Here is an 18,259-nt window from a genome sequence, read left to right on the forward strand (position 1 = left end):
GAAAAGGCAAAAGGACAACAACAACAACAAAAAATATTATAACTTAAAATATTAAGAAAATTGGAGTTCCCGTTATGGCTCAGCAGGTTAAGAACTTAACCAGTATCCATGAGGATGCAGGTTTGATCCCTGGCATCGCTCAGTGGGTTAAGGATCTGGCGTTGCTGTGAGCTGTGGTGTAGGTCACAGATGCCGCTCGGTTCTCGCATTGCTGTGGCTGTGGTGTAGGCTGGCAGCTGCAGCTCTGATTCGACCCCTAGCCTGGGAACTTCCATATGCCATGAGTGCAGCCCTAAAAAAGTAAAAAAAAAAAAAAATTAAGAAAATTAATTTTGTAAGACTGATATCTCAGGAACGAAAAATAGTCATATTTAACTTACTTAGAGGAGCATTGAGGTGGTCGATGGATGCTATAAGATATATGTTATGTAAAGATGATAACTGTCCAATAATTTGCTGGCTTTTGTCTCCTCTCAACATTTGGCTATCCAAATTGTGGATGAGAAGGAAGAGTTCTAAGGAAGAATCTAAAAGGAAAAATAGTTCAATTATTATTTTCAGTGAGTACAGTGAGTACTTGTGCCATGTATTAAAGAACATATCAAAATAGTATAGGACAAAATAACTGTTGCTTAGGGGTGTGCAATTTATTTGAGAAGATATATCGGTCACTCAAAATAGGCAAGACATTATTAAAGGCTTAACCGAAAGAAATTCACTGGAAATCAGTAAGGACTGGAGCAGTAAGAGACTTGACGGGAAGGACTTGAATCAGACCATGAAGAAAGCAGTTTTAGTAAGGCACAGGAAATAAAGCGAGATGCACACTGGGCTGGATATGAATTTGTGCATGTTGAATTGCAAGGTGGGAATGGAGGGGGATCATCTTCCCCCAGAAAGAGTTCTTCTCATTAAGTATTAAGAGCGACTGTAGCAAACTCTTATCACAATGTCCAAGGGACAAAAAAAAGAGAGGAAGAGGCTTAGGATATTGCTCAAGGCATCAGAAGGTCAGAGAAGCAAAACACCATAAAAGTCAGTGAAGGAAGAGTTTGGATGATGATGTCAACATCATCAAATACTAGAGAGATCAAGATAAACACAGGATGAGGCAAGTCAGTTTGTTTACGAAGGAGGAAATTACAGGTGATCCTCAAGCACACACTTCGGGTAGCATAGAAACAAGAAGGAAATAAGTAAAAAGTTGGAGTTGAAGGCAGGACATGTCTTCAAAAACTCATATGATTGATATAGGGAAATAAAATAGTATGGAAGAGCAGCAAAATCACGTAAATATTTTTTAAGATGGAAGAAGCTCTATGCATGTTTTAAAACCCATTGGTTGGAGTTCCCGTCATAGCTCAGTGGTTAGCGAATCCAACTAGGAACCATGAGGTTGCAGGTTCGATCCCTGGCCTTGCTCAGTGGGTTGAGGATCTGGCGTTGCCGTGAGCTGTGGTGTCGGTTGCAGACGTGGCTCGGATCCCACGTTGCTGTAGCTCTGGTGTAGGCCAGGAGCTACAGCTCTGATCTGACCCCCTAGCCTGGGAACCTTCATATGCTGCAGGAGCGGCCCAAGAAACGGCAAAAAGACAAGAAAAAAAAAAAAGAAATGGGACATTGTCATTTATGGTGGAAGATGAGCCTTTTAGAATAAGTTAATGTCTCTTCCATTGCAGATAGAGAAGAGATGATATAGTGACAAAGATTCTGAGACAACACGTTCTAAAAGTTGAAGATTCCTTAAATTCTAAAAGTCACCATAATCGGTATTTAAATTATACGTAAACAAATATAATTACTATATAATATAAATTATAATTTATATAATTCACATTGATGTAATCCACAATTATATAACATTTATATAAATATATTTTATATGGTATAGATTATATAATATATTTATTATAATACTGTATACAATACATATTACATATATATGAAATGATTCAGGTACCTATTTTAATGAATGTACAAACAATATTGAAATTATCCATCAAATTGTTAAGTATAACCAATTTCTCCATTTAATTCTTTTTTTTTTTTTTTGGTCTTTTTGTCTTTTTAGGACCGCATGTGGAGGTTCCCAGGCTAGGGGTTGAATCTGAGCTGTAGCCGCTGGCCTACACCTGAGCCACAGCAGCACCAGATCTGAGCTATGACTATAACCTACACTAGCTCATGGCAATGCTGAATCCTTAACCCACTGAGTGAGGCCAGGGATCAAACCCGCAACCTCATGGTTTCTAATCAGATTCGTTTCCACTGTGCCACGATGGGAACTCCACTCCATTTAATTCTTAAGTTTTAACTAAATGACAATTGCTGGACCCTAATTTTATTTCTCATTTGGTTATATGAAACACTCATGTAACCAAAATATTCACACCAAAAGAACAATAAATGTTTTTTCCCAGATTTTCCCAGATTTTAGTATATGAACTCATTCAAATGCATTGATATTTACTCAGGATAAAGAAATAAGAATGCTTTATAAACATATTAAATAATATAAAAATATCAGACAAACATGTACCAATTAACTGGGGCACTTCACACTGCCCAAATAAAAGTGAAAATTATTCTGAAATAGGAGACTTTGGCTATATAAATTCAAGGTAAATAATTCCTTCCTGTTAGGTAATCGAAGTTTGCAGAAAAAGTTCATAGAAAAAGAAGGGACAAATTATTATTATTATTATTTTTTTGTCTTTTTGCCATTTTTCTTGGGCCGCTCTCGCGGCATATGGAGATTCCCAGGCTAGGGGTTGAATCGGAGCTGTAGCCACCGGCCTACGCCAGAGCCACAGCAACGCAGGATCCCGAGCCGCGTCTGCAACCTACACCACAGCTCACGGCAACGCCGGATCCTTAACCCACTGAGCAAGGCCAGGGATCAAACCCGCAACCTCATGGTTCCTAGTCGGATTCGTTAATCACTGAGCCACAACGGGAACTCCGGGACAAATTATTTTAAAGAAATCTAAACCATCACTGAGAGAAGTGTCATTATTAAAATAACCCTCATTTTTGTGTATATTAGTACATAAATAAGTACAAGTATATGATTGGCTTTACCCTAAAACTAGAGCATCAGAGTTACCGCTGTGGTGCAGTAGCTGACTGTAGCAGCTCGGGTCGCTGCAACGGCACTGGTTTGATCCCTAGCCCAGTGCAGTAAGTTAAGGATCTGGCACTGCTGCAGCGGTGGGGTAGGTCACAGCTGTGGCTTGGATTCCATTCCTGGCCCGGGAACTTCCACATGGCACAGGTATGGCCAAAAAAATCCAAACGCCCGCCCCCTCACCAAAAAACGAGAGCCTCTACGTCACATTACCTTCTTTAAATTTGTTTATTATCCAGTCTAGCTGATCCAGCACGCTGCGGAAAGTACCCATATGATCAAGGACTTCTTCTGTTATAGAATTCAGGATCTATGTCATAAAAGGGCAAGAGGTACATCTATTATCACTTATTCTGTCATGTAAGACAACTATAACTAGCAAATTAATCCTTTTATAAATTAAAAATGAACTTGGATTTCCCACAAAGTCTAAAAAATCATTTCAAACATTCTCCCAGTACTTGTCTAATTTTTTTTTTTTTTTTGGTATAAGTATGGCTAAAAGGAAACAGGGGAGAACAGCAGAAGTGTAAAGATAATATAAGCAGGCAGTAAAAACAAAAGGAAACAAAAAGACCCCAATGATATAAGAAATATTAGAAAACTATAGATTTATCAAAGAAAAGAGGACACAGACACTGCGGATACCTTTAAAAAGGAGTATTACATTGGTTATATATCCAGCACGTAAAAAGTTTAAATTAATTTTCAAATGATGAAGAGATAGGAACGTTTGGAATAAAAATGATGGAAGAACTATAAACTATTAAGTATATTTTCATATTTTTAGAGTACCAAAGTGACAGAGAAGCAGGATAAAACTGAAGTCCCCCATAATCCTGTCCTTCAGAGAAGTACTGTAGGTATTCAGTGTAGTAAACAAAGTTAACATTTCCTTAGGAATGAATGCATTTTCAGGTACCGGATAGGAAATTTAAGGATGGGGATTCAAGGCTCCAGCCCTCTGAGTTCAAACACATGATGTAAGGCACGACGCAATCCTACTAGTATGAAAACGAAAAACAAAAATTGAATGCTCCAGAACTTGAAAGAGGATCTTTCAATAACTTGGGGGGATGGACAGGCAGGGGATATGATGTTCCTTTTAGCATTTTTAAAACTTACTGATTTCACACTGATTCCGGGAAAGAAGCCATTGATGACAACATGAATGCAATCTTGCAGCATTGTGGTTCGAAATCTCTCTAGTAAATCTCTCTTAGAGCCCAAACCATAAAGCACAATGTTGAACCCTAAGCTGTAAGAAAGAGAGCATTCATGAGATTAAGCTTCAGTACTTTTTTTTTGGCTGCGCCTGCAGCATACAGAAGTTCCTGGGCCTAGGGACTGAACCCCAGCCATAGCAGTGACAATGTCGGATCCTTAACCACTAGGCCACCAGGGAACTCCTAAACTTTAGTACCACTAGCTGACAACTTGATAATTAACCAGTTTCCTTAATCTAAGCTTGTAAAAAATACAGGAAGAACTGGCATGGCTAAGTAACTGTACTGATTCCCAACTTACATAAAGCAAAAGCACATTTTTTTTTTTTTTTTTTGGTCTTTTCTAGGGCTGCTCCCATGGCATACAGAGGGTCCCAGGCTGGGGGTCTAATTGGAGCTGTAGCCACAGCCAACTCGGGATCCAAGCTGCATCTGCGACCTACACCACAGCTCACGGCAACACCGGATCCTTAACCTACTGAGCAAGGTCAGGGTTCAAACCCGCAATCTCATGGTTCCTAGTCGGATTCGTTAATCACTGAGCCACAACGGGAACTCCACAATTTTATCCATACCCAAGATGACAGTTCCAGCTTTCAGTAGCTTTCTCTCCAGCTCCCATTACCTCTCAAGTGATACATGCCTGGAGGCAAGGGAGAACAAGGGAGGTACAAAGCACTACAGAGTTTCACAGGCTGAAGCGGAGTTTTAATAGGTGGGTTAAGTTGGGAATGTAAGCAGGGGCCAGGTCACAAAGGTCTTGTTAAGTTAACTAAGACAGTCATTGGATTTTATTCTATGGGATATGAGCATTTAAAAGTAAGAAGTCAAAGGGGAAGGGATAAATTAGGAGTTTGAGATTAACATATACATACTACCATGTGTATAATAGGTAACTAACAAGGACCTACATTACAGCACAGGGAAATCTATTGAGTACGCTGTAATAACCTATATGGGGAAAGAATCTGAGACAGAATGGATATATGTATGCGCATAACTGATTCACTTTGCTGTACACCTGAAACTAACCCAACATTTTAAGTCACCTATATTCTAATAAAATTTAAAACAAAACAAAACAAAAAGTAGTCAGCTGTTAAGTGAAAGGTTTTAAGTAAGAAAGGAACATTTTATTTTATCTTTATTTTTATTTTTTGGCTTTTTGCTATTTCTTTGGGCCGCTCCTGCGGCATATGGAGGTTCCCAGGCTAGGGGTCGAATCAGAGCTGTAGCCGCCAGCCTATGCCAGAGCCACAGCAACGCAGGATCCGAGCTGCGTCTGTGACCTAGACCACAGCTCATGGCAACCACGGATCGTTAACCCACTGAGCAAGGGCAGGGACCGAACCCGCAACCTCATGGTTCCTAGTCGGATTCGTTAACCACTGCGCCATGACGGGAACTCCAAGGAACATTTTATTTTTTTAAAAAAGATTACACTTGGAGTTCCTGTCATGGCTCAGCAGTAATGAATCCGACTAGTGCCCACAAGGCATGCGGGTTCGATCCCTGGCCTCACTCAGTGGGTTAAGGATCTGGTGTTGCTGTGAGCTGTGGTGTAGGTCACAGATGCAGCTTGGATTCTGAGTTGCTGTGGCTGTGGCCAGCATCTACATTTCTGTTTTGTTTTTTTTTTTGCTATCTCTTGGGCCGCTCCCACGGCATATGGAGGTTCCCAGGCTAGAGGTCTAATCGGAGCTGTAGTCTCCGGCCTACACACCAGGGCCACAGCAACGCGGGATCCGAGCCGCATCTGCAACCTACACCACAGCTCACGGCAATGCCAGATCGTTAACCCGCTGAGCAAGGGCAGGGACCGAACCCGCAACCTCATGGTTCCTAGTCGGATTCGTTAACCACTGCGCCATGATGGGAACTCCCAGCATCTACATTTCTGATTTGACTTCTAGCCTGGGAACTTCCATGTGCTGCGGCCCTAAAAAAAAGCAAAAAAAAAAAAAGGATTACACTGGCTGAGTGGGGGAGTGGATAGAAAGGAGGGTAAAACCGCCAAAGACTATGGACTTGAATTAGTGTCATGGATAAAAATGTAAGGTGTTAAGAGCTTTAGAGGTCAAATCAATTGGATTTGAAGAATGATCGGACATGGAAGGTAAATGAAGGGGAATATTAAGAAGAACTTAGTTTTTTGGCATGGGCATGAATGGGTGACACTCACTATGCCAGGGAGTAGGGGCAGATGGGGATGATGGGTTTAAGATGAGTTAAATTTTATGTATGTTGAATTGTTTACAGGACAGCCACATGGAAACTTCCAATATACATTCATGTCTGCTGCGGAGGAGAGAGAGATCTAGCTGGGCTGGAGATACCATTATGGGAATTACATACAAAAAGCCAAACTGAAGCCAAGAGAATGAATGAGATGACCCAGAACACTAAGCATTAGGGGTCAAGCCAAAGGTCAACACCATGATTGTTTACGGTCGATCAGAAAGTGTTTATGTGATGCTCTGTAGCAATACAGGATAGCCTAGAAATAGACCCCAAAGGCAGAGATTAGCAAGGAAGAAGCAGCAGAAAAAAAAAGAAGCAAGGGAATTTAGAGAGCTAGCAATTCTACTGCAGTAGCTGACTATGAAGCAGCTGAGTGGCTGACTGTGACTATGAGGTCTGGGTTGGGAAGCAGAGCAAATCAAGTTATCCAAGTTGACACACAGGAAGAAAGAAGAATTGGTGGGCTAGAGGATGGGGATGGAATGAAGACCTGCCTTATAAACTGATAAAGAACAGATCCATTAAGAGTTATTGAGATAAGATGAGGTCCTAACAGGGAAGAGAATCGTTTTACTAGCATAATAAACCCCAGGATCATCGTGTCAATTTCTATGTTCTTACCGCACATTCTCATTTTAGCACACATTTGAAGCACTTCCTTATATACTAAGGTCCCTTTCAATATAAATATAAAAGTAATTATAGAAAAAATACTATGTTTTAATTTTATTCATTCTTCTAGGTGTCTTAATGGAAACTTAAAACTTAACCTGAGGTATCTGAAAAAAGAAAAAAAATCCTGCTGCGTAGCACTAGAAACTATGTCTAGTCACTTATGATGGAGCATGATAATGTGAGAAAAAAATGTATAACATGTATATATGACTGGGCCACCTTGCTGTACAGTAGAAAATTGACAAAACACTGTAAACCAGCTATAATGGAAAAAAAAAATCATTATTTTAAAAAAATGAAAAAGGAGTTCCCGTCGTGGCGCAGTGGTTAATGAATCCGACTAGGAACCATGAGGTTGAGGGTTCGGTCCCTGGCCTAGCTCAGGGGTTTAAGGATCCAGAGTTGCCGTGAGCTGTGGTGTAGGTTGCAGACGCGGCTCAGATCCTGCGTTGCTGTGGCTCTGGCGTGGGCCGGCGGCTAGAGCTCCAATTCGACCCCTAGCTTGGGAACCTCCATATGCCATGGGAGCAGCCCTAGAAAAATGGCAAAAAGACAAAAAACAAAAAACAAACAAAAAAAAAACCCAGAAAAGACAAATTTCTTGAAAACTGGAATTTCTGAGAAAAGTCATCTAATAATACAACATTTCTACATTTGAGTCATAAAACTGGGAAAACAGCCATTTTTTCAAATTGTTACATATAAACAAAAAAGTTCATTGCAAAAAGAAAGTAAATGTCAAATTGCTTTGATTTTAACATAGACTTATGTAAATATTTATTATTCTTTATTTTACAAAGGTTTGCAATAATAGTACTTACTGTAACTGCAACATCCATTTATGAAATAACTGTTCATATTGTTGATTTAGTTGTTTAAGTTCAGCAGAAAAGGAAGGAGAAACCTTGCTCAATAAGTTACGCAAAGTTTGCTTTAAAAAAAAAAGGAAAAGGGTGGGAAGAAAATCACTCTCAAGCCACATACATCAAATCAATACAAACTAAAAGTACTTCCCTAGAGGCAGAGGTTAGAAGGGACCATTACTGGAAATATGACTTTAATCAGGTTGGGTAATGAGTACATCAACTGAATGCACATAATATTTCACGATTGGCGTTCTTAAAATATTTTAAACATTCTTTTTTAGTACAGATATGTAAAACAATAAAGAATTTGCTAAGTTTCATCTAGAACCATTTATATGACCATAAATCCTAAATGTAAGGCTTTAATTTCTAAAAAAAAATCATTACCATAAGGAGATGATTAAACCTGCCTCCCAGCTTTGACAACAAATCCAGACACTCTTTTTAAAACCTATGGATTTGAAAAAATGTAAAAGCTTAAGGTAGCAGCTCAATATTAATTCTCAGAAAACATTAAAGGTTCGTTATCATTTACCGTTATCATGAGTAAAATTCACGGCTCATTTTCAAAAGCTCTTTCTATCAAAAAGCTGTATATGCATTTTCACCCTGGCATTACCATGTTTTCATGATTCTATCCTTTTAGTAAAGTATTCTTTTAACACTGAAGACTAGAACTGCAATCAACATGCCAAGCATTCTAGCCTGTACTGTTGTTATTTATCCACACAAGACAAATTCTGTGTAAAACTGTTAAGTAGGTAGGTAGCTTTAAGGAATTTCTCTGACATTTTTTTCCTGATGTTCAGAGCCCTGGAAAAGCAGATAAAGCACTCGTGTCATCTCCAGTGGTCACTTACAATGGATTATCAGAGCACACTCATGCTCAGTGAAAACTTTGAAATGTCATCTCATTTTTGCACCTTCATTTCAAACTTTGTGCGGAATCGCATTACTAGTCCCAATACTTGCCCCTCCCCGTACCCATACCCTTTGCCGATTTTGCAATCCCTTCCACTAAATAGGTGGAGTCCAGTCCCCTGCTCTTTGACTTTGTTTTCGGTCACATGAATAAGGCCGAAGTGACACGGAGCCAGTTTTGAGCCCAGGCTTTAAGCGATGTTTAGTTTCTCTACTTCTCTTAGACCTCCAACACTGTCATGAGAAGAACATGCCTCCACTAGCCTTCCAAGGAGGTTCAACTAGAAAGAGAGACGTGTGGAGTGAATCCTGGATCAGCCAACTTCTAGTTGACCTGCAGACATGAGCTATAAATGCTTATCGACACAGGCTATGGAAACTGTATCCATTAGCTATGTCCACAATGAATGAAAGACTTTCCTCTCCTTCATTATCGGTAACAGGTTTCTTTCATCCTCCGAGAGGTCTTTTTGTCTCTAGGCTCTATGAAGTCCTACTGTGACCCTAGATCCATTTATCCTTCCCCTGTGTTGCTTATCTAAAAATATAACACATGTACTAGGCAGATGTTAGTGTCCTCTCTCCCCCGCAACAACTTGGTTTCTTTTTTTGGTTTCTTTTGTTTGTTGGTCACGCCTGTGGCGTGTGGAAGCACCTGGGCCAGGGATCGAACCTACGCCACAGCAGTGACCCGAGAGAATGCAGTGACAACAGTGAATCCTTAACCCATTGTGCCAAAAGGAAACTCCACAACTTGGGGTCCTGACACATGATTTCAGCTAGTCTCTGATCTGAGTTGTAATACCAATGAGATAGGTGGAGAAAAACAAAAAAAAAGAAAGCAAAAAACAAAAATCCAACCACACAGCACCATGTCATGCAGGTCATAAAGGTTTTACCCTGTATTCTCTCTCTGTTCTAGAGCCTGAAAAACTCTCAAAAAGCCCTGTATACCGTGGAAAACTGCACTGAATTCTAGGTTCAGTGAATAATAAAATATTCTCGGAGCCAATATCAATCTCTTCTTGACTTAAATTATCAAGCCCACTTTCTAATGAAAGATTTTCTTATTCAGATGCTACTGTGTCCTCTCTTAGTGAGGTATCAGTCAAAGCCCTGAGTCTAATTGAATGGTATTTTTTTTTTAAATAAAATGAAACACTGGCCATAATATACAGTAACCTTGTTACTGCACTGGACAGGCTTTCCATAATATCAAGAAGCAGAATACCCTCTGCTTTTTGCAAGGATTGTGACTGAAAGAAGTCACGGTGTTTGTTTTATGATCAGCGTCAGATTTAATGAATATGTGCGTTAAATGAATAACATGGGTATCAAAGAAACTATAACCCTGAAGAAATAATAAAAGAAAAACATTAATAATTATATATGTATAATTATAGTATGTCAAACAGAATTCTAACCCAGTGAATCATTTACCATTTATATGATAAAATATGCAATAGTTATATCATATTAATTTGCATTTCATTTGATCAGGGTAGTAATTCTGCCATGTACACTTACTCTTCAGATTTGCTGTCATGTAGTCTATTTTTCAGCTTACAATAAGAAAAATTTAGAAGTAATATTCCTTGGAGTTCCCATCGTGGCTCAGTGGTTAATGAATCCGACTAGGAACCACGAGGTTGCGGGTTTGATCCCTGGCCTTGCTCAGTGGGTTAAGGATCCATCTTTGCCGTGAGCTGTGGTGTAGGTTGCAGACGCTGGCTCGGATCCCGCGTTGCTGTGGCTCTGGTGTAGGTCGGCGGCTACAGCTCTGATTTGACCCCTAACCTGGGAACCTCCATATGCCAAGGGAGTGGCCCAAGCAATGGCAAAAAGACCAAAAAAAAAAAAAAAAGAAGTAACATTCCTTGTAACATACCTGATCCAGTTTGGCTCTCTTTAGTTTCTGCAGTGTTCTATCAGAAGTTAAAACTTTTGAACTGCTGTGGGCTTCAAAGTATTCTTCTACTAACTCACTCTGAAAGTAGACAAAGCAAAGTCAGTTCTTAGTTTCAGATACTTGTTTTATATCAAAACTAGACATTAATATTAGTGTAATAAGGCTATGTGAAATTGTTTATCTGGCAGTCAGTATTTTCTTTTTGAAAGAACAACACAGATTAAGAACCAGGCAAATTTTTTTTGTCTTTTAAGGGGGCCGAACCCATGACATATGGAGGTTCCCAGGCTAGGGAACCACAGTAATGCTAGATCTGAGCTGCATCTGCAAACTTCGCCACAGCTCATGGCAACGCCGGATCCTTAACCCATTGGTCAAGGCCAGGGATCCAACCTGTGTCCTCATGGATACTAGTCAGATTTGTTTCCACTGAGCCACAACAGGAACTGCAGCAAATTTAATTCTCCTAATAAAACTGGGTAACTCGGAGCTCCTGTCACGGCACAGCAGAAACAAATGAGGAACCATGAGGTTTCGGGTCTGATCCCTGGCCTCACTCAATGGGTTAAGTATCTGGCATTGCCATGAGCTCACAGACACGGCCCTGATCCTGCGTTGCTGTGGCTGTGGTGTAGGCTGGCAGCTGTGGCTCTGATCAGACCCCAAGCCTAGGAACCTCCATATGCCACGGGTGTGGTCCTAAAAAGCAAAAACAAAACAAAGCAAAAAAACTTTAGAGTAACTCTTAGGATCATAGAAGTTAAAGGACTGACTAGATTGAAATAGTCTGTTTCCAGAAATAATTCCTAAATTCCAATATATAATTCTTATTTAGACTTAAAAGGTTTTACATATCAAAACCTTTGTTCTGCCTCACACAGTCCTAGCAAATCTTTTAATATTAGTACAGTTGAGGAACTGTGAAAATGAGAAAGAGACCAACAGCAAGATAAAAAAAAGACTTGCCTACTCTTCCAGTGAAACAGCTCACCATGTGTTCTATTGATTTGGGCAGGACTCACCTCCAAGGGGCTAGGAAGGAATGGAAAGCCATTCAAGCAACAGGCTTCCTAGACTGCTTGGAATCTTTACAGAGAATGCCTGGATAGATAATTAGCCTGTTCTCCGGCCATGTGTCTGCAGTGTTCTCCAAACAACTCAAGCTGGATCCCTAGCCACATCATTTATTACTTACACTGACTTGAATATATCAACAGTGTTACAAAAATGGAACTACAGGAGTTCCCATAGTGGCGCAGCAGAAACGAATCCAACTAGGAACGATGAGGTTGTGGGTTCGATCGCTGGCCTTGCTCAGTGGGTTGAGGATCCAGCGTTGCCATGAGCTGTGGTATAGGTCACAGACTCGGTTGGGATCTGGCGTTGCTGTGGCTGTGGTGTAGGCCGGCAGCTATAGCTCCGATTAGACCCCTAGCCTGGGAACTTCCATATGCCTCAGGTGTGGCCCTACAAAGACAAAAAAGAAAAAAAACAAAAGCAAAAATGAAACTACATAAAAAGGCATATGCTGAGAAGCCTTACCTCCAATTATCCAATCAACATTTATTTAAGAGCTCTTTTTTATCCAACCGAATTGTCACTTTTAGCATATACTATGGTATTGACATATGAAAGGGAATACAGACAGGCCAGGATACAAAATCGAGAAAAAGACACAAATATATATGGGAATTTTTTTTTTAAAACAAATACTTCTCATTCTTGTCTTTTTAGGGGTGTACCCACGGCATACAGAGGTTCTCAGGGTAGGGGTTGAATTAGAGCTGTAGCCACTGGCCTAGCCACAACCACAGCAACGGCAAATCTGAGCTGAGTCTGAAACCTACACCACAGCTCACGACAACGCTGGATCCTTGACCCACTAAGGGCACTAAGAGAGGCCAGGGATCGAACCCTCGTCCTCAAGGACACCAGTCAGATTCCTTTCTGCTGAGCCATGATGGGAACTCCTATATATGGAAATTAATATGAAGGGCTGAGAACATGTAGAAAAGTGAAGAAAACATTATGTTGATTCTCCCATGTGGAGCTCTTCAGTAGCTTATCTCTGAGATATCACTAATTTTTCTTTCTTTCTTTCTTATTTATTTATTTATTTTTTATTACTCAAATGAATTTATCACATCTGCAGTTGTATAATGATCATAACAATCTGATTTCACAGGATTTCTACCCCACAGCCCAGGCACATCCCCCCACCCCCCACTAATTTTTTTTTTTTTTTTTTTTGCTATTTCTTTGGGCCGCTTCTGCGGCATGTGGAGGTTCCCAGGCTAGGGGTCTGATCAGAGCTGTAGCCGCTGGCCTACACCAGAGCCACAGCAACGCAGGATCTGAGCCGCGTCTGCAACCTACACCACAGCTCCTGGCAACGCCGGATCGTTAACCCACTGAGCAAGGGCAGGGACCGAACCCGCAACCTCATGGTTCCTAGTCAGATTCGTTAACCACTGCGCCACGACGGGAACTCCCTAATTTTTCTTTGAAGTCTCTCTCTTTACTTACTGTTTTATCTCTTTTCATTTTCTTAGAAGGCGTTTCTTTGCAAACAGGAGCTGAAACTACTTTATTCTGAGCTTGAGTCTTTTGGCTCAGTACGACTTCATTAGTGTCCTCTTCGCATTCCTGCGCCAGCCCTTCATCCTCCTCTGAGTTGGAAGCAGAATATTCACTTTCACTGTCAGAATGAGACTGTGGAACTGTGGAGGGAAAAAGCAAGGGGGAAAGTGGGACAGTCTGACAAGAGGGGCATTGTAGGGCATCGGGCAGAGTGTGGGCTTTGAAGTAAGAGACTGTGACTTCTGGTTGTGTTATTACTTGCTGACGATTTCACCTGAGCTAGTTATGTATTTTCTGAGCACCAGTTTCCTCACTTATCAAATGAGGCCAACAGTGCCTAATTTAATAAACCATTGTGAAGATTACACTGGAATGCATGGAAAGCAACTAACAAGGCCTAACACACAGGAACTGTGGCAGAAATTGTCAATCCTGCCTAATACCATTCTCTTTCTTCCTTGCTAAGGAAACTCACTGTAAAATGCGGCAATTGCTCCACCCTAGGAGATAATTAATCACAGTAATTTAATTGTCTTTTCCTTTGCCAGATACTTGCTCGTTCAGCCTCCTTTGCAACTAGAGTTGGCTTGTAAACCTTTAACAAATGAAACTTGCAGGGAAATGTGCTGGAAGCTTCTGACCAAGATTTTCCTCACTTTTGGCAGGAAAGCCTCTTACTCATACTCATAGCTTAAAGCTATGGAAGCCACGTTGCAATATAAAATATCAGACCTAGGCAGTTCCTGTTGTGGCCTAGCGGTAACAAACCCAACGAGTTACCATGAGGAGGTGGGTTCAATCTGTGGCTTCACTCAGTGGGTTAAGGATCTGCCGCTGCCATGAGCTGTGGTGTGGGTCACAGATGCAGCTCGGATCCTGCATTGCTGTGGCAGCTCCAGTTCGACCCCTAGCCTGGGAATCTCCATATGTCCAGGGCGCGGCCCTAAAAAGCAAAATTAAAAATAAATAATAAAACCTAAAAATGAAAATGCCAGTGGCAAAGCAAAAATATAGGAAAAACCTGGGTCCTTCATAACACTTTTGAGTGACTACATCAACCACAGAACTGTGTTTCCCTAGACTTTTTCTTTATTTATTTTTATTTATTTTTTTAAGGGCCACACACATGGCATATGGAGGCTCCCAGGCTAGGGGTTGAATCGGAGCTCTAGCTGCTGGCCTACACCACAGCCACAGCATCACAGGATCCGAGCCATATCTGCGACCCACACCACAGCTTTCGGCAATGCCAGATCTCCAACCCAGTGAGCAAGGCCAGGGATAGAACCTGAGTCCTCATGGATGCTAGTCAGATTCGTTAACCGTCGAGCCATGACAGGAACTCCCCGCTAGACTTTTTATGATGTAAGATATTTCAATGTCTACAGCTTAAGGATTGTTACAGAATTTTCCATTGCTGCATAATGAAAATGCCGTCCTGATACAGCACTCAATAAATAAATGACAGCTACTATTTTAAGTACTATTGATATATAGGCCCAATCCATCCCAGAGTTGACATAAGAATTATATTTTAGGAGATCCCGACGGGGCTCAGCAGTTAATGAACCTGACCAGGATCCATGAGGATGTGGGTTTGATCCCTGACTTCACTCAGTGGGTTAAGGATTGGCATTGCTGTGGCTGTGATGTAGGCCAGCGGCTACAGCTCCAATTCGACCCCTGGCCTGGGAACCTACATATGCCATGGGTGTGGCCCTAAAAAGAAAAAATAAATAAATAAAATAAAACACATTATATTTAAATTATAATTTAACTGCATATATCATCTTATATTGCTTCAGATATCTAATTATTTAGTATCATAATTTTTATGCTGAGTAAAAATGTAGTATTATCAACTCTATACCTTGAAAAAAGAAGGGTTACAAGGCATGGATTTGACAGTGTCAGCGAATATTATTATCAAGGGGTCAATCCCAAGGAAGGAGTTGACATTTTTCTGAAATATAAAGGTCAACAAGTCATTTGCCCCAAAGTTAAATATTTAAAAAGCCAAAACCATTTTTAATTTCCCCAAAGGTGGGACCCATGTCTATTTACTTGGCTTTGTATAGTATTTAGTATGAATGTGAATATTTAAAATTATTTCAATATAAAATTTCTAAATAAATCAATAGAACCACCTTCAAAACTGTCTCAAAGCAAATAAACCAAAAGGTACTTTATGGGCAACGCTTTTTAACTAACCTTAGTATCCACTGACTATAATGTGAAAGACATAGTGCTAAATGTTAAAATAGAAGGGAGTCTTCGCCCTTAAGGAATCTGTAGTTAGAGGACGTGAATATATCCTTCCTTTTGTGAAAAGAAATAACAATACAGAGTTATAATAATAAAAGAGAGTAACAGTTTAACACCTGTTAAGCACATTGTCAAGGTCAAGCACTTACACTGGGCACTTTTGACATCCTTTATTTCAGTTCATCTCAAAACAACTGAGGCTGGTACCATTATCATCCCTATTGCGCAAATGAAAAAGTTGAGGCAAAAGAGAGGCTCCTGTAAGGGACCAGGCAAGCCAAAGATAAAAAGTAAGCACTCAAAGACTAGAACCTATTATTTGACCATTACTGCCCCTTGCTTAGGTGCTGCGTTTTTACAAAAACTCAGGGTAAAAAGAAATACACACCTATTAATCTTTTCCTTAGCCCACGAGGTGCTGTTGACAGAAACTCGCTTTTATCACTGCTCTGTTTAAAAATAAAAAAGCAATATATTTTAAATAGTCAAATAATGAGGATGACATGGAAATTAATGATAGATATGAGTGAAACAAAGGCTAGACTAGAAGAAAAATATTTTGTTCTCAAAAGACATTAGAACTAGACCTAGAACTAGAAAACAGCAAATGAATCTGTTGGAAGAAAGAAATTAAGAGTATAACAACAAAAATGATACAACAAATTCCAAAAAATTCGTAGAGTGATTCTAGAAATTGTATTCCAGACATCTGTAAAGTATGTACTGCTATTATTATGTAAAGGAAAAGCATAAGTTTATCAGCCTTTGAGCCATTCTTCACCCATCAGATTAGCAGATTTTTTTTTTTTTTGTCTTTTTGCTATTTCTTTGGGCCACTCCCTCGGCATATGGAGGTTCCCAGGCTAGGGGTCAGATCAGAGCTGTAGCCGCCAGCCTATGCCAGAGCCACAGCAACGCGGGATCAGAGCCTCATCTGCAACCTACACCACAGCTCACGGCAACGCCGGATCGTTAACCCACTGAGCAAGGGCAGGGATCGAACCCGCAACCTCATGGTTCCTAGTCGGATTCGTTAACCACTGCGCCACGACGGGAACTCCAGCAGATTTTTTTTTAAAAAGGTAATACTCCAGTGATGATGGGTAAGCAGGAACCAGGACCCCTATACTCATGGCAATGGGCCTTTTAATATACTAGAAATTTACTGATGTGAAAGTGTTATATTCTGTGAGGAGAGAAACAGAGACACCTACTTTTCACTTCTCTATTTTTAATTCTTTAAACATGTTGCAGAAGTATAATGTATGTTTTTCTTTTCCTCATAGAATAACACCATTCAATTTATAGCACACAAAAATGCCCACTGTTGTAGACATGATACCTTTTTACAGTACTGATAAGAAGACAAATTACCCTGTGGTTTTTGGCAACAAAAAATTTAAGTCTGAGAGGTCCCTTGGTGGGGCAGTGGGTTAAGGATCTGGTGTTGTCACTGCTGTAGCTTGGGTTGCATCTGTGGTTTGGGTTCTATCCCTGGCTCTGGAACTTCCACATGCCGCAGGTACAGCCCAAAGAAATTTGTCTGTTGTGATAAATTATTCACCAACAATTGGTTACAAATATTATAACTAAATAAATTTTGACTTGAGATATTAAGAATAGTATTATAATAATTAAGCTGATCCCAATGGGCTTATAAGGTATATCATAATATGTTTCAAACTCTTTTGATCTGGATCCTCAATTTTTTATTATTATTTTTTCTTTTGTCTTTTTGCTTTTTAGGGCCACACCCACAGCATATGGAGGTTCCCTGGCTAGGGATCTAATTGGAGCGGTAGCTGCTGGCCTACACCACAGCCACAGCAACGCCAGATCTGAGCCTCATCTGCAACCTATACCACAGCTCATGGCAACACCAGATCCTTAATCCACTGAACAAGGCCAGGAATTGAACCCACAACCTCATGGTTCCTAGCCAGATTTGTTTCCTCTGTGCCATGATGGGAACTCCCTGCATCCTCAATTTTTTTTTTTACATTTTGCCACCTTGATCCAGTATACATGTGCATATATAACAGAACCAAATCATAATTAAATAATACATATGAAACAGATATTTTCTATTTTAGTCTTTCATTTTTTAAGTTGTAGGTCATTTCATACTCAACTGATTTCAAGAGTGAACTCTTTGAGACAACCTATATTGACAAAGCTGAAAATGATCAGGTATGAAAACATTTGTGTAAAATAACTGTTTCATAAAATTCCTGCTCAAAAAGATAAGGCTAAAAACTAATAAATAACTTTACTGTTTGCTACAGAAATTTCTGCAAACTAATTTATCTTGACAGTTTGCTCATTTGGGCGATCTATTCTCCCATCCAGACAATAGATTACTTACTAGAGCAAACAGCTTGCTTATCAAACATAGGTTTCCTATCAAAACTCAGCTCAAGACCTTCTCCTCACTACGTCCACTAATCCT

General features: G+C 40.1%; 1 protein-coding gene across 3 annotated transcripts in view; it reads right to left on the reverse strand.

The window, feature by feature from the left end:
- ORC2 (origin recognition complex subunit 2) overlaps nt 1–18,259 on the reverse strand; it is a 43,853-nt gene that overhangs the window by 7,264 nt on the left and 18,330 nt on the right. For all 3 annotated transcript variants that reach the window (XM_047773203.1, XM_047773202.1, XM_047773204.1), the window contains 7 exons: nt 16,199–16,259; nt 13,492–13,685; nt 10,945–11,043; nt 8,091–8,200; nt 4,253–4,385; nt 3,341–3,437; nt 381–527 (listed from right to left, as the gene is read on the reverse strand). In XM_047773203.1, the coding sequence (XP_047629159.1) occupies nt 381–527; nt 3,341–3,437; nt 4,253–4,385; nt 8,091–8,200; nt 10,945–11,043; nt 13,492–13,685; nt 16,199–16,259 (841 nt within the window). The remainder of the gene's footprint in view (nt 1–380; nt 528–3,340; nt 3,438–4,252; nt 4,386–8,090; nt 8,201–10,944; nt 11,044–13,491; nt 13,686–16,198; nt 16,260–18,259) is intronic.

This window comes from Phacochoerus africanus, chromosome 3 (assembly GCF_016906955.1).
Source record: "Phacochoerus africanus isolate WHEZ1 chromosome 3, ROS_Pafr_v1, whole genome shotgun sequence".
NCBI classification, from domain to species: Eukaryota; Metazoa; Chordata; class Mammalia; order Artiodactyla; family Suidae; genus Phacochoerus; species Phacochoerus africanus.